Below are 22,120 nucleotides of genomic sequence, written 5' to 3'. Positions count from 1 at the left end.
AGGGAAACTTGGGTAACATTATTAAGAATAATATGTAGGGCTTTTAGCTTCTGAACAAGTTTTCTCAACTGCTGTTTGTTTAGAGAATTCAAATTTCACAGGTTTGGTTCAAAACAAAGGTAGTGATGATTTTGAATACAGAGGAATAATTAGGTGCTTAATTTACATAGGATTAATTTATATCTGTCCTAACTAATTTGTCTCCCCAAGCGTAAATACTGTAATATTTCTATTCCTGGAAGTTTCTTAATAGTGTCACTGCTTTTATAGGCTGCTGCTGGGGAAAAGCAAGATAATCCAGCCCAGCCCAAGGCTAAAACAAAAGTGAAGAGCATTGACCTCCCGATACAGGCGAGTCTCTACAGGCAGCTGGGACAAGATCTGATCAACTCCTATATAGAAAATGAGGTAAGCAGCATAAACAGATGACCACTCAACTTAATGTCACTGTAAATAATTGGCTTAAAAATATCTCCAACTATCAACTTAGCTAATTTAGAGTTCTTTGAGGGTTTGCCCTTAGTTGTTTTGGGGGTTTGTTTTGGTGGGGGTTTTTGGTGAAATTACACAGTTTCCCTAGAGTTACGCACCCAGATGTGAGTTTGACCTATTAGCCTGTCGTTACCCAAAGTATCAATTCTGTTCTTAGGCAGGAAATGCTTAGAATCACCAGCAAAGGCTGCACAGAATGTTACAGGAACACTAATTGCAAACCAGAGTCAAGACTTTTCCTTAGTTCTAGTCCTGTCTGTGGTGGTCAGATAGTGATATCTGATCCATTTCTATTTACGCTTCTGTGGTGCAGTTTCAAGAGGGAAATCACTAAGTTTGACACTTAGGCTTATTTAAAACTAAAAGCATTTTTTCCTCACCCTAGGGGAAGATGATGATGCAAGACAAGCTTGAGAAAGAAAGAAATGATGCTAAGAATGCTGTTGAAGAATATGTGTATGAGTTCAGAGACAAGCTGTGCGGAGTCTTTGAGAAATTTATCACTGAAGAAGTAAGACTTGCCTATATGTTTCAGCTGTTTCTCCAGAAAGAGTTCTTTGGTGCTTTAAAGCATGGGTTATGTGGAGGCTGCAGGGGTCTCCTGGACTAGTTTTGGAATATGAGATGGATTAACTCCACAGAAGTGAAGTTCAAACCACACTTACACCTGGCATTTGACTTGAAGCATCCAGAGTTCTTTATTGCCTGAGAAGTCCCTCAGTGGCAAGGAAAGGCTGGGGATGCAGGCAGAAAATACAAATCATATGGGCAGCATAGGAAAGCAGGACAGATTGTCATGAGCTCATGTGACAGTGTGAGTGGGTAGGAATAAAAAGCAAATGAGCAGATAACATGGAAGAATGTTAAGAGGTGCATGTGCTGTCTTACTTAGCTTCAGGACTGATTTTGTAACTCTGGTAAACTTCACCTGCAAATCAGATCAGCAGGGCCTCTCCTATCACTTTTGAAAATCTTGGCTTTGAAGTCTGTTAGTTACCATTTTCTTTCACTATCACTTTGAATGTTTTAAGTTGATGAAACAATCTCTTTTGAGTGGGGGAGAGTTTGTGTGCCAGGATGAGAAGTCTGATGTGATATGTTCCCTTCTGAACTGGAGTGTCCCTAACTTGCTTTGTAGGATTCTAACAAGCTGACCTTGATGTTGGAGGACACAGAAAACTGGCTTTATGAGGATGGAGAGGACCAGCCAAAACAAGTATACATGGATAAGCTTCAGGAATTAAAAGTAAGGTTTTAAGTTGTTTTGTACAGAAATCATGCCAGTGCATTTGGGGGTGGGTGTTTGTGTTGTGCATGGAAGTTCAGTTATGAAATGAACATAGTATTTAGAGTTAGAAATAAGGTTTGGCATAGTATGAGTTTTGTTCCTAATTTGAAAATGGTCAAAATGAAGGAAACTGTCACTAGTGACAAGAAAGTTAATTGCTATGGGAATTTTCTGTCAGTCTTCTTACAGTCTGAAAGAGACTTTTGAGTAGTTTGACTGCACTCCTGAGTATTCAGAATTACACTGCAGAATATATGCTCTGGTTTTCCAGTGGTTTTCCATAGAGCTGTATCATAAACCCAAATGTTGGGTCTAATATCTAACAGCAAAGGCTGAGGAGTGCTTTAACAGGAGCTTCCACTGTATCATTTGGTTAATAATGACCAAAAATTCCAACCTTAAATACTTCAGATCTTAATAATCTTGTGGGGAAAATGCATGTTCTGATGAATGAGTAGCTGCTTTGTACCGAGTTGAAGCGTGTCTCCAGCCCTTGGGCTCCAGCTGTTTGCTCTCAAGTCAGATTTCCTTTGAGGGAAGGGTAAGTGATAGAAACAGCAGTGTGTAGATCCTGGCAGCTGCATTCTTGGCTGGGTAACAGTATTCAAGAGAAGGAAAAACCAGACAGGGGATAAAACTTAGAGGTTTTCAGATGAACTACTTAAAAAATTAAACCTGACTTGGTTCTGTTTGAAGTGTAGTGTTTCAAATGCTCTTCTTGCAGAAAACTGCAAAATACCAAGGACAAGCACTACTCAAGTGTTTAAACTTGTGGGCTGTTTTTGTTGTTGTTGCACTAAAGCAATATGCAAAGATTAAGCTCTTGAATGGGTGAGGAAAAGAGCTGAAGGGCAGCCTTCCTTCCCATGCTGTGTTCTATTCTTAGACCAGGCTAAAGGAAACATGGATTTTGTAAATATCTTTGTGCTTATTATTCCAGAAATTTGGACAGCCTATTCAGGAAAGACACATGGAACATGAAGAGAGACCAAAAGTTCTAAATGAACTGGGAAAGAAGATTCAGCTCCTTATGAAAGCAGTAGAAGCCTACAAAAACAAGGTAAAGGCAAATTATGAATGATAATGGGTGTTTCAGTTTGGATGTAAAGTTTTTTGTGTTTAAAAAGAAATCCTATAGGATTTCCTCTTAAGCTGCTCTGAAAGGGCTGTTGTACTTTGGCTTCTGAACTGCTCTTTAAAACTGTTCTGGATTACTAGCATAAATAGCTTCTTCATGAGAACATAAACCTAAGATCATCACATTTTTTTATGGTGGCTTGTACTGCCTGAAGTGGATGTCAAGTTATGGCTGTTAGCAGTGTTGCTGTAACTTCCAAGACTAAGTTAATTGGGTGAGCAGCAAATATTAATTGATGATATAAATATCTCTCTCCTTAGGATGAAAAATACGATCACCTAGATCCTGCAGAGATGGAAAAAGTTGAAAAATATATTAATGAGGCTATGAATTGGTTGAACAGCAAAATGAATGCCCAGAACAAACTAAGTCTAACTCAGGATCCTGTTGTCAAAGTGGCAGAAATACTGGCAAAATCTAAGGTAAAAAAGAACCCCCATTGTTGTACTTGTTGCATTCTAGTAAGTTTTTCCTTTACCAGTGTTTGGCCTAGATTTGAGCTGGAATATTAGATCTGCAGAGTTTTTTAAAGCTATTAAAAGATGTATAGAGAGGGAGCAGCAATTTAGTGCTGGCTCTTGATTTACAGCACTACCTCTGCATAAGCAGTGTTAAAGTACCTTCTGCAGAATGGATTGCCACGTGGGATTTTAACAGATGAGAAGCTCCTTAGCTAGTGAAAGGCTTTAAGTTCCTACACCTGATAGACTTGAGAAGCCTAGTCCTTGAAAATGCAATTCAAGGTCATTATGGACCGGAAACAAATTGGAGACTTTCTAGTGTAGTGCAATTACTGTGGCACCAAATGACCTTGTGTCTCCCTTCTGTCACAACTAGGAATTGGATAGCTTCTGTAACCCCATTATATACAAGCCCAAACCGAAGATAGAACCTCCCAGTGATGGGCAGGCCAAAGCTAATGGTGAACACAACGGACCAGTGAACGGACAGAGCGGTACTGACACCAAACCTGAACCAGCCAAGGACAACCCTCAGCAGACCAAACCCCCTGGAGAAATGGAAGTGGACTAAATCTTGCATTTCTTTTACTTAAAATAGTGCAAGTAACCACAGGGTCCATTCTTTTTGTCTGGTACACACCTCAGATGTTCAGTTATTCATAGCCAAACTTCTGTCATTTGTTGCTGAGTAGTTTTGAAAGTGTTTTATATTAAGTACACCTCTGTTCATTTCCACTGATGCTGCTTACGTGGAGCTTTAGCCAAATGTAGATTGTATAAGTCAGTTTAAGCTTTCCCAATATATTTTATATCAAACATACAGAATTGATATATAAATGGCAACAATCTACCTTATTTAAAGCTTTTATTGTGGATAAACCTCAGCTCCTTTATTCAGGAAAGGATACTGTATTGCACTACTGATGCTCAAGTGTAGATCTAATTGCATCTTTATTTTGGAAAAATATTGGAATTGAAGTGGCAAGACCTGTCACTTGAAGCACTGACCTTTTCTAGTTATTGTATTCTTATAATTTAAATATTAAAATAGGGGTTAGTTGGCATACTAGTCCATCTTGTTGATGTACCATGAAAACTGTATGATTTTTCTCATATAAACTGAGGAATTACAAGCTTAAACAGTTTTTTTCAGATTCCCATACCACTAACAATCTTAGTTACCAACTGCTCTAGCACGATGGCTCTGCCACGTGCCGAAATTCACGGTGCACAACGCTGTACATACTGTACTGTGCTTACCATAGGGTGATGCTAACAATAATAGGATGGAGGGTAGGATATACAAGGCCTGTTGCTTAGCTTTCCCTGGAAAATGTCTTATTGCACATGTAACTATTTCCACTTCTTTTGTTTTGAATTAAATGTACACCTTGATCCTGTCTCATGCTGGGGAGGCAAACACCCGAAGTGGTGCTGGGTGTCAGCACTCTGTTTGGGAGGTCGCTTAAATGCTGTTTGGTGCAAGCTTGAAAGAAATGCCGAGAGCTTATTTAAGCCTTGGTACTCAGCACATAAAGCTTTTGGTCAAGGGTCAAAACAAAAGAGCTTAAAACTGGATATTATTACCCCAAAGATGGAATCTACTTGATGAATATGCCTAGCTTACCTGCCACTTAGCTTTAGGCATTTAGTTGATCTAATGAAAGTGTCTGCAATGTGTTACACACTCGAATCATTGTTTTCTTTGATGCATCTTTAAACCTTGTCGAGGTCAGTGTATGTTCATACATTCTGAGTGCTTCTGTCAGTCATCAAGGTACTGTGGCACCTGCTAGAGCCAGTCACTATGGGCTTCAAACAAGTCCTTCATTGCCATACTGGGAATAGGCTACTCTGACTATCAAAAGTGGTTTCTTACTCCAGTCAGCATAAGAAACCAAGATTAGTTGCAGTGTAATGCTTCAGTGACTTGAACTGTGGTGCAGAAACTAATTTAGGTGTTGAGGTGTTAACTGGGCACTGCTGCAGCAATTCTCCTGTACAAAGTGTTGCTGTTGTCAACTAGTGAAGGATCATGGTGATGTTTCTGGCTTTGGCAGCCATTTTATCTCCAGCCATGCCCTTCACCTTACACCACTGTTCAAAAGTAAACCATTGACCCAAGCTAGAGCTGAATTTAACTCTCCCATACCTTCACAGAAAAAGGAAGCATCATTTCCAGCTATACATGAACCTGCCAAACTAGTCTGAGTGCTAGAATTGTATCTTCGTGACTGACAGCAAGTGGCTGAGATGCATGTGCTTTGCTTTACTTACTGTTCCTCCTCTACACAATTTGTGTGGATGGTCTGACACCTGAAGTTTACATATTTAAAGCCCTTGAACGAAATCTGAGTGACCTTGAAGAGAGCTGCTCTGCAGCTGCTCTGCAGCCTCAGTCCTGAATTCTGCCACTGTAGTCACACCTTTGGCACTGAGGCAGTGACTGTACTTCAGCATCAGTTGTCCCCAGTTAGCTAGCTAGCTGACTGAGCTAGCTTTGGTCCCATAGGCTTTAACACCATTAATATCTTCATGGCTTTTGCCACAGCAGTGTAATGAGTAGCATTCTTAAGTATTGGCTTCCTAAAATCCATCTATGTGTTAATTTGTCTAGTAGACTCCCTGATACCTGGCAGAAGAGCTCCAACAGCAGAAATCTCCAGTGTAAGCTCTCCAATAGCTAAAAGGTCATGTGCAAGGACAGTGTCTTCTGCTCATGGTCATCAAATGCTTAATTCTACATTACAGATGTTTGAGGCAATTCTTAGGATAAAGGCTAGAATAATTTACAGCACGCTTAAAAGCAGCTATGGTTCAGAGAAACAATTGCAGTAGGGTTTTCTTACTAGAATAGGGTTTCTTTTGCTGTGCATCTGGTCTGTCTCTAGATCCCTGGGGAAGAGGAATACTGCCCATCGACAGCAGCTTGTTGCTGAGGTGCACCTTAGGAATCCCCTTTGCAAGGGCGAAGTTGTTCTTTCCACAGTGAGCTTCACATTAACATAGGCCTTGTTAATATGTAATCTGTTTTTTGTTACAAAGAGGAGATTTTACCGGGACAGATTTAAGGCTCTTAAGTACTTACATAAGCTATGCACAACTTGAAGGTGAGGCTTTGTGTGTCAGACTCAACAAGCAACTTACCCTGTGGCTACCCTGACAGCACCTGAATGACTATCTTTGCAGCATAAAACAAGTTTTGTTGAGGAACCAGCAGTAGGAAGCTCCTCTGCATCTTGTATGTTTTAAAAGCAGGTATTTGTTGATAATGTCTTATTTGAGACTTTCTGCTGAGGGCAAGATACGTTTCTAATGTTTGAAAATGTTCCTTCTGTCCCACGAAAAGAGAAGAAAGGAAGCAACACTATCTTTGTAAAGGCAGTAGAGTTTTGTTTAAAAAAAATAAAAGTTCTGTTAATCACATTCTAAAACTTCATGTAAAAATATAGTTGCAAACCAGCATAGAAACTTCTTCTGTTTTGTTTTACCAGTAAGATATTCCTTCTTTTCTTCAAAGAGGACTGATTCTCTCCTGGTTGGAGCATTAATGGACTTGCTCAAGAAATGGCTTTAAACTTAATTTGATTTAATTTGCTTTACTAAACCGAGTTGCTACTAGCTGTTTTACAACAGTCATGGGTTCCTTTGCACCTTTGTTGTCACAGTACTTGAGACTTGAGGATTTTCTTTGAAATTCATTCAGATGTAACATAAACAGATTTTTAACTCTACATTTTAGTTCAGCTTTTATACTTTAAGCTGAGAAGCTGCTGCTGCTCCACAAAATACCCCAGTCCTGCAGCCTGCCTTGCTTGGTCTGAATTGGAATGTGTGTCTGAATTTGAATGAAGACTCTTCTCCCTTGCTTGCTTCTGGCAGTGTCCTCCTTTCACTGTTAAATGCCGCCCCCGGGGCATGCTTGCAAAGCTTGGAGTGGGCAGGTGGGTCACGAGTCCTCTGAGCCGCTGGGATGGAGAACCCAACCTGTTTTACAGCTCTGCTTCACAGGGCCCCGTGGCAGAGTGAGGGGGAAGGTGCCCTGTCCCTGGCTCTGGTGTGGCAGCGCGGGAGGGGAACTGCAGACTGGGGTGCACCTTGTGGTGTGCAGGACGTAGCTCTTGGATCTTTCACTTAGAAGGTGGAAGCTGTTAATGTAAAGCATCCTTTAAAACAAAACTCTTTCTGTTGATAGGATTCCTTTCTATCTTCAGCATTTGAAATTCTTTAATCATTTTAAGCATCTCAGTGTGCTGAGCTGCAGCCTCTGCTACTTATTGTTAGTAACTGCTCTCAAATACTCCGTATTTAACTGGGGCTTTTCCTCAAAGGAGTAAGTTGAAATGTAATTTCAAAAAACAAGGAGCTGGCAGGAGACTTCTCTTCCTGAGTACTTTTTGACACCAGTCTGTGAACTTTACAGCCTTAACAAACCTTGGAATCTACACTTCCTGAGCTCTGGTTCTCCATGCCTCGCAGTTAACTGACTCTAGCTTTCAAAATCATGAAGCCATGTTCCAGACATGCTGCATTTGCTGGTTCAAAGCACCTACCCCTCTGCCCCAGGACAAGAAGCTAAATTCAATTCCTATAGATTAGTGCCATCATGAACCTCATTCCTCAAAACATGACTTTGATGGCCGTGTAACCACACTGTAATATGTCATACACTGACTCCTGTGAGCCCTTCTGAAGTGAAGCCCAGATGCCCACCCTTCAGTTGTGGGTCACTGAAGGTCTGCATGCTCCATGGATGCTTACATTAGTTGCCACTAGCTATGAGTTTATTAACTGGATGGAGGAATATTCTATTGCCTCTTACACTTTATTTTATTACTTTTAAGTTTTCTAGTCTTTCAGGCACCAGGAGACAGAAACTCTCTGTCAAAGGCAGAGGTAGTAAAAAACACGTTGCTTAACAAAAGGCAGTTAATGCCTCATAAATTTTAATGTCAACTCCCAGGATAGCATTTGGAGTATAAACACAAGCTCTGAGATAAAGTGTGTGGTGGCTGACTCCTAGCTCAATTCTTAATTCTCCACAGTGGAAATCCGAAGACTTGAACCACTTACTACACATGTAAATAACAATGAAAACAACTAAACATGACCATTAGCATTGCAGAATACTAAACAAGCAATGTGCTTGATGTGACTTACCTGATGCAGATATTAAACCCTGTTTTCCTTCTTTCCTGGTCAGAAGGAAATACATCAAGCAGTGCAAACGATGAAGAATCATTTGAAACAAAAATACAGTTAAGAGCTATACCCACCAGCCACCTCTACGAAGTGTTGAAATGGTTTAATTAAATGACTCAAACAAAGGTGGTAGTCCCTGAATGTTGCATAGTTGGAAAAGTTCGTTTACATAGTCTATAAACATATCTCCACAGGTTGGGGGGGAAGAGGTGGGAGTGTCAGAATTTAAAGCAGTGTCTGAGTATGCAAAATGTTTACTATGTATGTAAATGGGATTCTTAGTAGTGACAGATCATGTGCAAATTGACAATACTTCAATTTATTTTTGAATGGCAATATAGATTGTCAAGGTTGTGTATAATTATAATAAATATATGAACCGCTACTTGAACCATAAATGACCACCCAAGACCTCATTTTTACATCAAGGTTCTTAAAAGCAGCTTTGGCTGATGTCATGGATTGATACAACCTGTGTCCAAATGACCACAGGTAAGAAACAGGCATTTTTGGTGGCTCACCTGTCCTGCTTGGTCAGTCAGGTGTGGTTTCTCATGCTTCTCTGTCCCAGCCAGCTGCAGCTTCTCTCCTACCAACAAACCACCAGATGAGTTGCCTGCAAGCACTAACTCCACTGCACCTGCTGCAGCCCATAGTCCTGCTTTGCCTCTGGGAACTCCAGTTGTTTTCACAGCTGCCATCACATTTGTGCATTTGGATGAGCACAAACTGCCAGATTTCAAGTAATTAATCTCTCACAAATGATTTACAGCAACAAACGAGTCCAAGGTGGTTTTCCTATGCCTTGAACTGCTTGGGGAAATTGATGGCGTTGGGCACGGTTGGTTCTCTGAGCAGATCCAGTGGTGCAGCAGGAAATCTGCAAATTCATGGGATTATTGAGGGAGTTCTTCCATGTCTTAGCAGTGCATCTTCCACCAGTATGCAATGGCTGTAGAATGCTGCATAACCTATGCAAATGCACCAAAACGTGATTCAGTATGTTTATATCCATCTTCCTCAGTACACTTTAAAAGCTTCACAAAGTCTGCATTCCTTCCAGGTTTTGCAAACTTGGATCTCAAAAAAAATAGTCTAATAAAATATTTCAACTGCATTAATTTCACAGGCCAGGTTTGGGATTTAGGGATGGGGAAGGGTCCTTCCTATTATATATATGATTATATATATATGCACACATGCAGATATATCTGTGCATGTAAATTAGACGCTCAAAATCAACTCCATGTGCTTAACAACAGTCAGTGTGGGGGGAAATACTGCCCTTAACCTACTTTGCCATCTGAGCATCTCATACTAAATCAGCCACATTGCAGTATTTACCAGCTGTGCAGGGACACTCACCTTGTTGCACTGTACACTGCAAAGGAGAAAAATCAAGCAAAATATCCTGAGCAGGAAGGCACCCACTAGGATCATCGAGTCCAACTCCTGGCCCTGCCCAGGACAGCCCTAGGAATCACCATGTGCCTGAGAGCATTGTCCAAACACTCGCTGAACTGTCAGGCTTGGTGCTGTGACCACTGCCCTGGGGAGCTGTTCCAGTGCCCAGCCACCCTCTGGGGGAAGAACCTTTTCCTAATACCCAACCTAAACCTCCTCTGACAGCTTCACGCCATTCCCTCAGGTCCTGTCAGTTGAAAGCAGCCAGCTGAAACTCTCAAGGAATTAAAAGCACAGCCATGATGTCAGGCTAATGGTATCATCAAAACACTGAAATACATTGTGAGGACCTAGATTTCAAGGTTTGCCTGCAAACCAGTTTCCCTGGCATTGTGATATCCTAGCACTGCCTCAGGGGCTGACTCGGTGCAGTTTCAGGGAGAAAAGAGCTGCTTGCAGAATAAAAACAATTTATTCACAGAGATTATGTTTGTCACAAACTTCTGCAGCACAAGTGTCCCAGTGATCATTACCATGGCTGCAAGTAAATATTATCCTTTCTCACATTAACTCTGTCCTACCTTCTTCATCCTCCCTACAAGTATTAGTGTGCTCTATCTTTTATAAGAAGTTAATTGGATTTTCAATAGTGCCGAAGCACTTGCAATCATGAAGAAGAAAGTAACACTTTCTATACCAAATGCAACATTTAAAAACTATGTCAAGAATAAATTTTACTTCTAAATTTCTCCAGATAAACCCCTCACCCTCACATGAAATAGCACTCCAGAAGGAATACTGGACATTTTATATGCATTGGAGACAAAAGTGACTGGGTATTATTACTTTGTGTCTGAAGGAGAGTAAAGTACCTCTTTCAAGTCACATAAGACCTATAACAGGGGAAAACATGTTACATCCCTGGGATTGGAGCCATCCTCAACACCAGGAAGGCAAGACCCCTGCACAAAAATCCTAGGCCAGAGCTTTAAGCTGCTTCTGGAGAGCATGGCAGCAGGCAGCACAAGAGCTACTCTTGGAAAGTAAAATGACAAAGCAAAACAGGAAACATTTGTCTTGACAATACTACAGGAAGATGTGGCCCAAGAAGTTTCCTTTGTCAACAAAAAATAACTTTTCCCACTTTACTTGCTCTTTTCACATCTTTCGAATGCTCCAGGAATCTGTTGCAATAAATATTCCCCACCTACTCCATCATCTACTGCACCTAAATGAAAATAAAGAAGAACCACACTCACACCAGTAAAGTTACCTGCAGGGACCAAAGAGACACCTCTACAGCACCCACAGCACTGAGTAAACTCTGAGTAGAGACGTCCACACAGTAGCAATAGCCAATGCCACACACACCTGGTGGCATTAGCTCTGAACTCATCATTTCCCTTACTATGTCCATAAATGATATTCCCTTTGTGCACATTTCATTTTCTTTTTTCTCCTCTGCTGCTAGTAATTTATTTCATAAAGTGCATCTAATTCCTTCAGTTTAAATAAAAACTCTCCCTGTTGCTTTTTCAAAAGCATTTCCCTGTAATATCAAGTTCACCAACAGACAATAAAATTTCCCAGACTGACATCTTTGTGGTTTAAAATGAGAGTGGAGGAAGTATTCAGTGTCAAACAGAAGCAAGCTGCCTGCCAGGGGAAACTTGCATTTTCTTCCACTACAGAAAGTATGAAGCACACATTTATAAATATAATTTGACAGACAGAAATATAAAATGTATCTGAATTCAATAAGTTGCCAAGACTGTGGAAATTTTAAGGATAATTATCCTACAAGTTACAATGACAGAAGTACAGTATTTGCATTTGTCTTTGCTTGCAAGGAAATAAACAACCACGGTCCAATTTGCTAAATTCCCATTACAGCACTGTTTCAAGTCAAACTAACTGAGCTCAGACTACAGGAGCTTATTTTTCAGTACCATCTTGGTGCTATAACAAGCCATTAGAGAAGCATTTTGTCTTGCTTTCTTTTAATATCATGTCAGAAGAAAACACCACACGCTGTTTGCCACCAAAAGGGCACTAAGAAATGTCATTTGTCTTAATATGCTACACTGATGATCTAAATCCTTTGTAAACAACTGGACAAATGCATAAATTACATCTTTATGCTCAGGTGACATTTTGTTTTTCATGGATAACATCAACAAACTGATTTCCAAAGCCAAAGGGGCACACACATGCCCGGAATGGAAAACAAGGAAAAGGATTTTGCTTTTAGTTTATTAGGATTTCAGCCAGACATACTACCATGTAATTGATATTTTGTTGAGGAAGCTTTCAAATCCCACACTGCATCCTTTATTGTGCTCTTCAAATCCACGTGAATGACCTTAGCAGCCATCACTACCCAAGGGATTCAGCTTCTTTGCAAATCCAGCTGCTTGCTCAGTAACTAAGCACTAGTTACAGCTAAAAAATGACAAAAATAACTTCAAAAGGCAGTCAATCAAAATTTCTGATATAATAGCCTGGGGAAATGCTGAATAGATTTTTATATCAGTTGGTTCTTAGCTCTAGATATCCGAATAGCAAGAGTTGCTACCCAGAAAAGAACCCTGTCCTCTAGTTTTAAGTTTGCATCACTTTACAGGGCAGAACATCACTCATAAGGGGACACAATGCAAGTGCTAACCCATAAGTATCTGCACTGAGTCTGGGCTCTGACAGTGTGAGTTTCACTTTGGTGTGAGGAATTCTTTTCATTGATACAAATGAGGTTTGTGAAGGTTATGTGATGGTAATTCTAGAATGGTAATTCTAGATCAAGCTAGGTCTTCTTAATAAGCAGTTCAAATGCTGAGACCACCCTTTCTCATAGAACTTATTTTGACTTGCAAAAGTTGTCTCTGTTACAAACTACCACTTAGGGGTCGCAAGTGCTGTACAATCAGGAGAATCACAGAAAAGGCATCTGGAAAAAAAGCTGCTTGCACAGTGGTTCATGTCCTGCTCACAGCCTGGTGCTGTGTTCCATACAGCACAACCAAGGCATCAGCCCAATCAGCCAAACATCCCAACGACCTCATCGTTTCCATAACATTGCAGGCATGAATGACATCAGCCTGGCTATGGTGCTAAATCACTGACTAGTCTCACACTCGGTGTCTTCAGAGACTGCATCTAACTACACCACACAAAGTTACAAACACTGTAATGTCACTAAGATGTACAAAAGATATGAGGGAGAAAAATGTACAAAAGATACAAGGGGAAAAAAATCTAAGCAGAAATGGTAAAATATCCCTGGACTACCAAATGTGGGCATTGTAATCCAACACAATTAGCAAAACCCAAATATCCACCTGTCTGCCAGAATTTATACAAGCAACACAATATTCCTGTGACACAGGTTTAAGGCCATTGCTGCAGGGCCAGGCACTTGACAGGGTTCAAAGTTGGAATGTCCATAAAAATGTGTTAGTCATTGCAACAAAGCCTGATGGCATACCAAGGATTTTACTCCAACCAGATTATCTTTAATAACTAGCATTTCAGAAACATTCTTTGCACAAACTAATTTTTCTTTCCCTTACATTACAAATGCCTCTCCTCCACCCACACTCCTCAGCTAAGGATGAAACATGTTGTCAGTTTTACAGATGAGTAAACTGCATCACATGGCTGACAAGTTTGACTTGTTTCTTAAAGATCCAGATTTAAATACAAAATTCCTGCTCTGAAACAAATGGATTTTCACCAGCACAGAAGCAGGTTAGGAAAGAAAAGTATTTTTTTCCTCATCTTTTATTTCCTGATCAGCACAGCAGTGGCAGGGTCAGTTACAGGATGAAGGAGTTTTCAGTTATTTTCTCTGTCTGGAACAGACGTTCCCTCTGGAGAACTTGCCATCATACAGACAAATGAGAATCACAGCCCTTTCCTGAGCAAGGCAAAGCATCAAAATTTATACAGCTCTCCAGATACTCGTTCAACTCCCAGCCTCTCACAACTCAAATATTCTGACATCTGAATTCACATATGTCCTCTGAGCATGCTTAAGAGGCAAATGTCATCCTCCTGAGCAGACACATGCAGAATCTGAAGTGTGGAAAGTTTAAAAAAAAACCCAACAAAAACTTGGGCTACTGAAAGGAAAACCAGAGACTGTGCTGCACTGTAGCAATACTACTGTTTGTCAGCCTCAAGCAATAAAGTATCATGAGCATAAATATGCTATGGAAAGTTCTCAAGGAAAACCAGTCTGGTCTCTTCACAGCAGGAGAGAATACCAGGGAGGAGAACTAAGAGCTCAATAATTAAAGCTGAGCATAGGCTTTTGTTTAAGAAAGGAGTTTCAAAGCTAAACCTACATACTGCTTCATGTACCTCCTGACCCCAGGCACATTGCAAAGATCCCCCTGCCAGTTTTACCACTGCCTTGTCAAGTCCTACTGCAGCCACAGAGCTCAACACAGGCTTATTAATCCTCAAACACAGGCCCAGCCTCAGGCTTCAGTAAAAACTCAGCACACATTGTAAGAGAAGTGGCACAAGTGTGAAGCCATTAGGCCAAAGTATTCCTGAGACTGCAATGCAAAGGAAAAAAACCCCAACCTGACAGTATGGGAATTTTACTGGTGAAAAAACCTCATTATTCTTACTTTTCCTCCTATTCACTGTGGGTAAGGCTGTTTACTATTCAGCTGCAAATGTCACAGAAGAAATATAACTTCTCAATTTATGAAAAATTTAAATCCCAACCTGGGAATCAAATTGAGCCCTTGTACAATACAGATTCTCTGCTTTCAGTGGAACTACAGCTGCTTATGTTTAGAGCTGAAAATAACCCACTATAGTCTCTGCCCTTGGAAAGCACTGTCCTGCGATTGCTTCAGGGGAGTTGCATAGTTTAAGCAGGCACTTCAAATGTATTTTCAGCCAAGAAGATGGAAAATAACCACATTCATTTAGTTAGCGATTGATTCTATTGCTAAAACTGACAGAAATCTTGTTCTCTTTTTTACCAATTCCCTCTCATCGTAGAGGAAGCTGAGGATGTCATAGCTGGGCAAACCTCTGCAGCTGTGTGAATGTCACAGGTTGTTTTGGATTTCAGGGTCACTTCAGACTGTTTATTTACTCTGAGAACTTCCACTCTTCATGTGACAGAAGGTAATACTTGGTGGCTTAGTGGATGATCATAAATATTCATAGTACAAATAAATACACCTAATACTACGCTGCATGTGACAGTTACATATGTTTCCTCCTATAATTTAGATAGCTTTGCTGCTCGTGTGAAGCATAAAGACAGGGCAAACCCATTCATTCTCTTTTGACAGAAGATAAACAGTATGTTCTACCAAGGCAGATTAACTCTTTTTTTACCCATGATGTCTTAAAAGAATGTCTATAGTCAATAAGATGTGTGGTTTTAACTTTCAAATACTATGGAGATGTGAATGCTCCGTTTATTTATTACCAAAAGCATTGCTTACTACAATCCTGTCTCCTGCATGGAGGCACTGAAGTGCAGTTCAAAATTTCTATTCAGTGGCCTTTTTGCATTCTGTAGGACAGAGCCAAACTTCACCTCGACCCAGTAAGCTCAGTGTACAGCTAAGTGCTCATATCTGAGTTCTGAAAACACATACAAGAACTAATGCTAATTAGAAAAAGGATTAATATAATGACATAAGACAGTGGTTATTCTCATGGCTGTTGCATAATTCCATATGGCTTGGAAACATCATTAACAAAGGAATTGTGCCTAAGGCAGCAGTCCACGCTTGGAAATAAAACTAGCAGTCAGCACTGGCAGTTGCACCCACTGCTGGAAATTGAATATTCAGTAAGGAAGACCAAGGAAACCTCTAATGAACACCTAAATAAACTAATATCTTAGGCAGTGTATCTGGAGGGGGGTGGGAATGATGCTGGCATGGGGCAAGGATCAAAACAACAGCCTAGTGACCCCTCAGATACCAAACTACACCGAACATACGCTTCAGCCAAAGTCTGTGCCTGCAGAGCTGCACCTCCAGTGTACCAAGTCACTCAGCTGTCACCAGAAGAGGTACAGAAACACAAGGTGAAAAGGTTTACAGTGCTGAAGACAAACAGCTAAAATTCCACCTGCCTATGAACTGTAGGCCAGCATCACCTTTCAATACTGGGATGCTTGAGAAGGAAAGAGAAAGAAATATTAGACTGAAGACTTGACAGGAGTAAAATGCATTTGCAATAAATTGAAGCTGCAGTCCTTCCAGCATTTTTCCAGGCTGAATTTGGCACAAGTAAAGTCTGAGGTGAAATGCCTCTTGCATAAGCCAAAAACTAAGCATTTTTTGGTTGGGTTTGTTTTTTTGTCCCGGTTATCTTCTGAGTCATAGAAGAAGACTAAATTGTTCAGAGAGTTTCTCACTTGGAAAACCAAGTAAATTTGCAGACACTGAAGGTGTGGACGATAACCATAAAGAATTGTTCATATGCTCCTAATTGAGCACAGTCAGAGCCAAATCCTTTAATGAGATTTGCTCCAAGCTTCAGTATAATCAAGATGCAGAGGTTTTGTTTTCACAAATCTTGGCACTGTGGCTTTTAAGACAAAGCATGGAAATGTCAACACCTTTTTATGCTCATCTGTACGATGCACTTATAGCAATCATTACATCCCTATGTTTAACATAAGAAGCACAGTGTGCAGACTGCGGACCACTGCCAACAGCAAACATCCAGCAAGTACCTTCCAAAGTTCATGACCAAACTGCTGAAAAGCCAGACTGAAACAAGTGCCCAGTAATGAATTTTTACTGACAGGAATTTTGCTTTTCAGCACTCGGGTTTTGATCAGACAGATGATTCTAAATGACAAGAGCAAGTTTCTCATCTCTGAAAGCAAAGCTCAGTTCTCTTACTGAAAGGTGAACTCTGAAAGCATTTGTGTGGGTGGGCAGTGAAACCAAGAAGATTTTCATTTGGTAAGATTTTATATTCTTTGAGGAAACACAATTCTGTTTAGTGAAGAGAGAGAGAGGCATCCAAGCCTCCAAGATCATGTACTTTCCCTTGAATAAGATAAATGAATTAAAACCATACAAAAAAAACATTGCAAACATAAGCTGGATTTGATTTAATTTTGTTTTAGGTAAATCAATCCTTCCCTGACCAATTTTTCTAGTAGTGTCATCCAGAATGAGAAAACTGTCTGCACCAGTAACTTGAATGGGGTCTTCTTTCACGGGGCAGTCATGATACCCAGGAAAACAAAATACACATTTCGGTGGTGTTAGGCACAGAAAATTCCCACTAAAGTTTTGTGATTGTATAATCACAAACTAAAGTTTTTAAAAATACACTGTTCTTCTTGACAGTTGAACTTGACAACTGAACTGACTCTGTCACGTTGCTGACACACAGAGGCAGACTTGCAGGACAAGCCCTGGTGCTTGGACTGCTGTGCTTGTCCTGTTTTCCTTCCCCAGCTTGCAGTGCTGTTGACACATTCCCTGCACAAGCAGTGCAGATGAGCTCACTCCCTGCAGGTCCCAGCAATCTCTTCTGCATATGCCTGTGAAACTAAGGCACAGTTTATTCTAATATTTAGAATATAAAGTTAGCACATCAAAGCAGAACCGGACAGGGATCCTTTCAACACCTTCCTGTGCCACACCTTAATTGTCTCAAGAGAGACAATGATGCACTAATGTGGTTTATTTACTTTCCTTCCTTTCTCCTAAGCTGAACATGTTATTCTAGCATTCTTGCATATTCAAGCAGTCATAGGTGAGAAAAGTTATGCAAAATTAAAAAACATTAAATCTGAAGTAATGAAGAACTCAAACTTGGCCACATTGTCTGAATGAGCTTTCTTCAGAAGCACAGCCATCTTCCCAGTTCTTCAGGGGATGAGGGAGGATAAGCCTGAGGCATTCTCCAAACCATTTGTGCCTTCTTGGGCTAGAGAATAATGGAATGGAATGGATGGAATACTGCTAACAGCCAGCAAATCTGCACTAAATGCAAGGCATCACTTCACCATCTCTGTGCTACATCAGAAAAACTGTTCTATGAGTACTTGGTACTAAATAAGTAAACCCAGTAATGGAACAGTTTGATCACTCATTACCATGGTGTGCAATGTTTCTGTGAAATAAAGAGATTTACAGTTTCTAATCATTCTATTGATATGCTGCTCTGACCTGAAGCCTCAGGTAACTACTAAAAGATTAATCCTGTAACAATATTTTTAAAGGGCTAATGGAATCACCTGAGATAAGGATGTATTAACCCAACATCAGTGCAGACCAAAGTAGAAGATGTGAGAGTGTAACCCCACAATTATCAGTCAGTCACAGAAATGGCACCAAACCCTGCAGGTGTACACTTTGACTCAGCCAGAATTCCTATTAGAACCCAAGTAACCATCACATCCTTAGACTTTGGAAAAGCATTGGTCCTAGTAGCACCTGGCACATTTGTTAAAGCAGGATGACAGTAGTAATTTGTATTTTAAAAGAAAAGAAACACAAAGTTAAATGGCTTGAAGCCAAAGGTAGATAAAGTCACTCTAGGATAAACACACACAATTAAAGTGGAGGTAATTAACCACTGAGACAACCTAGCTAAAGGCATGACAGAGTCACTGTCACTTGACATGTTTAAAATGGAAATGAGAACCCCGGAGATGGAAATGCAGAGCTTTGGGACCTGCAGGCAAACACTACCAGTGCACCTCCTTCTCTTCTGTGTGGAAAGCAATGTGGTTTGACTATGCCTGCTCATGACAGCTGCAGCAGAGTAACTTGGAGAGATTTCTTTATTTCTCTCTTGGTTTGAGCATATTTTAGTAACATATGTCTGGCAAAATGCTGGTATCAACTTTGGATCCCAAATGACAAATATCATTTAATAATTACAGCAGAAAGCGTAACTCAATTAATTTTGTTGTTAAGACTGTAAAACATGTTGATGATGTGACAGACCAAATAAATAAGAACTACTGTCAATAAAAGAGAGTCAAATCAACTAGGGCATTCCAAACTGGGATTCAGGTACTCCACTGGGGTAGGGTAAAGGGTCCAGAAGGGAGAGAATCAGATTTAACTACGGCTGAAGTGTTTACAGAGAACGGATCTTGATATGAAGATTTTGGAACTGAAGTATGGAGAAAGCTTAGAACTGTTTTATATCAAAGAATAAGATGAATTTGCTCTATAGGAAGTGCAGAGAAAACTACAGATTGACAGGGGAACAGGGAGCACAGCACATGTCAGGAGAGTAAAAAAGCTTGACTTGTTTATAGTGATAAGGGAAAGGCTTTAGGAGATCATAAACGTTTCTAAGTATGCTGTGAGAGAAACAGACACTAGCACTAGTAAACTAGAGAGTTCTAAAGCATCTCTTTGTGAGGAACTGCAATGATAGGACAAGGGGTAATGGGTTCAGATTGAATGGAGGGGAAATTTAGGTTAGATATTAGGAAAAATCTTTTTCCTGTGAGGGTGGTGAGACTCTGGCACAGGTTGCCCAGGGAAGTAGTGGCTGCCCCAGCCCTGGCACAAGTGAAGGAGCCTTAATACTGGTTTGCTTAGCTAAAGAAACCGAGTCTTGGCAAAAGTACTGCAAGGCTGGTGACAGGAAGGAACCGAGGGGAAGAATACATCTATGAAACCATTGTTTGCCTTATTCAAACTTCTCCTTCTTCTCCTTAAGCAAGAAAGAAACCTTCAAAATATCACAACTAGATGTTTTTAGAAACTCACCAACTACCCCTTGCTTTCAGTTTCTTTGACAAAAATGACCAGTTGTGGATTTTGGTTTAGTGGAAAGTTTGGTTTATTTGCTGCTGAACAAAACAAATGAGCCAAATTCAACTTGGAAATAACACTGAAGATCAGTGGCCACCAGGAAAGAAAAAATGCCAGTAAGAATTACTGTTTGATGACACTTGAGTGTTATTGAAGGAGAAAAGCATTAAACAAGGTGGATTTTTTATTTAGTCCTAATTGTCAAATAAGAGCCACAGCTGGAAGATCATTACATGCTCACAACTGCTTTATCCAGGATACACCACCAATGTGTTTGAAAAGACTCAACTTTTGAAATCTACACTGGTACCACTCTCCCAGTTAAACCTGAAAACACTCCCAGATACACCTGAAAACACTCCCCTCCATATGTCAAAAGTAGCAATAAGAAATAAATATAAATATACGCAGGTGTTAAATATGTGAAAATACTAGTGTGATGAACCTTGTTGCCAAGATGCAATGAGCAAAGCTGCAGAACAACCAGTGATGACAGATTATAATTTGTAAATTGTAACTTTATACCCTGTGGTCAAGCACTGACAATGCTCCCAGTGTCAGTGTGTAAACATGTTTATTCTGTAAACACATATTGTTGCCTATATGAACCCCACAGGTGTTTCCATCTATTCTTTAACAGAGCTTTATGAAGGCACTGGCTGCTTCCAGGTTTGACAAGCAATTCTTTCTTAGTTCAATGGATTGTTAAAATAAAGAGTTACAACCAGAAATCCGAGGGGTGGTTTGATTTTTTTCTAACTGAGGAAAAATGAAAAAGGCCTGATAAAATGAAAAGTTTGTTCTTGGTCTAACCCAGCAAAGCCTTTTATATTCCTCATGTCAGTTCAAGGACAAAGTTGATTTGCATCATTTGTGATACACATGGATGGATTTCAATAGCAATTATCTTTGTCATAAAATTAGCCAGTGCAGTCAAGAGATGTCAGATTTAAAACAGCTATTTTTACTACCTAATACTATGACACACACACAACACACCAACACACATGCAGTGCTGAGCATGGGCTAAACCATCACCACGGCTGCAAAATAAGGCATTCATGACAGTTCCTGCTCACCTTCTAGTCAGAAACCTGTGGTCACTCCCTTACTCCCCAGGGGAAGGCTGAAGAGCTCCATCAGGTCACAGTGTCACATGAATGAGGTGAAATAGTGGGAAGAGAGGATGACTTCCCCTCTTTATCCCAATTTCTGTGTTCTGAGTACTCTAGTTTTTCTTTCCATCATCCTCACTCAGTTCTTTCCTACTTTTATTGCTTATCAGACTTTTCCACTGCTGAAGGATACTCAATCTTCCCATTTTGTTTGTGCCATAAAGTTGGAAGAAGGCCTGTGTGCCCTGTTTGAGAAGAGTCCTATTGCTCTCTTAAAATTGCTGGAAGAAGACTTTGAGACAGCATTTCTTTCAACATTTAAGCACTGAGAATGAGATACCTGTGCTGTCTGACAGAAAGAGCTAGCAAGGGATTTGTTACATCACTAGCTTGTCTCACAAGCTCTGCTTACAGCAGATGCTGACCCCTACAGTCGCAGATGCAACCCAACAACAGAATAGTGATTCGAGTTTCTTTTTAATCAGCCAGAAGAAAATGTCATTTCGCTGCATGTTTCTGGCTTGACAGTTACTGGGGAAGCAGCTCAAAGTGCAAAGGCTCTGGCTCCCCTTTTAATGGGGGAACACGAAAGAGAAACCAAACTAAACACTGGCATCTACCTCCCGATCTCATGTAAGAAACATGATCATCTTCCTAAAACTTCCTATTTATAACCTTACTCAACCCCAAATATGCTACACCCTGCGCGACAGAACCTCAGAGAATTCCACGCCTGTGCCCTAAAGCATGTACACTTTTCCAATGGCAGGTGCTAATATAAAAAGGAATTACTTCTGCCTACAAATTTTGTATTCTGCATAGTCACACAGCACGTTCTGTATGCTGTTAACTATTCAGTTTGCCCCCAGCATCAGTATGTATCAGTCATACTTTTGGCACATGAATTCACTTGCATGACTTTTCTCATCGCTGTTCAGGTTAAAAATCTAGCCTTGACATTAAACTCAAAATCTTATTTTTGGTAATCACTCCCCCTAATTACTCAAACCAGTGATGACTGTTAATGCTGCACAGCTCCACAAACCAGATGCATTTAATCAGTGACACAGCTTCATCTTACTTTCAAGGATGCTCAAGAATTCACACACACACTTATCCACAATCCATTTTACATCCACTAAGGAGTACATGACTGCACCTTCCCGAAAGCCTCCTTCTCTGAAGGAGAAAGTGCAGCTTGATTACAAGCCACCTCCATATTTTATCCCGACAAAGAA

The 22,120-nt window shown here is 40.4% G+C and overlaps 1 protein-coding gene across 1 annotated transcript in view; it reads left to right on the top strand.

Annotated features, from left to right (window-relative positions):
• The window catches only part of HSPA4L (heat shock 70kDa protein 4-like), a 17,035-nt gene extending 12,592 nt beyond the window's left edge, over positions 1 to 4,443 (top strand). Inside the window, exons 13-18 of the mRNA XM_009074944.1 lie at positions 271 to 408; positions 878 to 1,003; positions 1,631 to 1,738; positions 2,721 to 2,840; positions 3,179 to 3,340; positions 3,756 to 4,443. Coding sequence (XP_009073192.1) covers positions 271 to 408; positions 878 to 1,003; positions 1,631 to 1,738; positions 2,721 to 2,840; positions 3,179 to 3,340; positions 3,756 to 3,950 — 849 coding nt within the window. The 3' untranslated portion in view covers positions 3,951 to 4,443. The remainder of the gene's footprint in view (positions 1 to 270; positions 409 to 877; positions 1,004 to 1,630; positions 1,739 to 2,720; positions 2,841 to 3,178; positions 3,341 to 3,755) is intronic.
• The last annotated feature ends 17,677 nt before the right edge of the window (positions 4,444 to 22,120 follow it).

This window comes from Acanthisitta chloris, unplaced genomic scaffold, assembly GCF_000695815.1.
Source record: "Acanthisitta chloris isolate BGI_N310 unplaced genomic scaffold, ASM69581v1 scaffold20625, whole genome shotgun sequence".
NCBI lineage: Eukaryota > Metazoa > Chordata > Aves > Passeriformes > Acanthisittidae > Acanthisitta > Acanthisitta chloris.
This window is presented reverse-complemented; position numbering and strand designations above follow the sequence as displayed.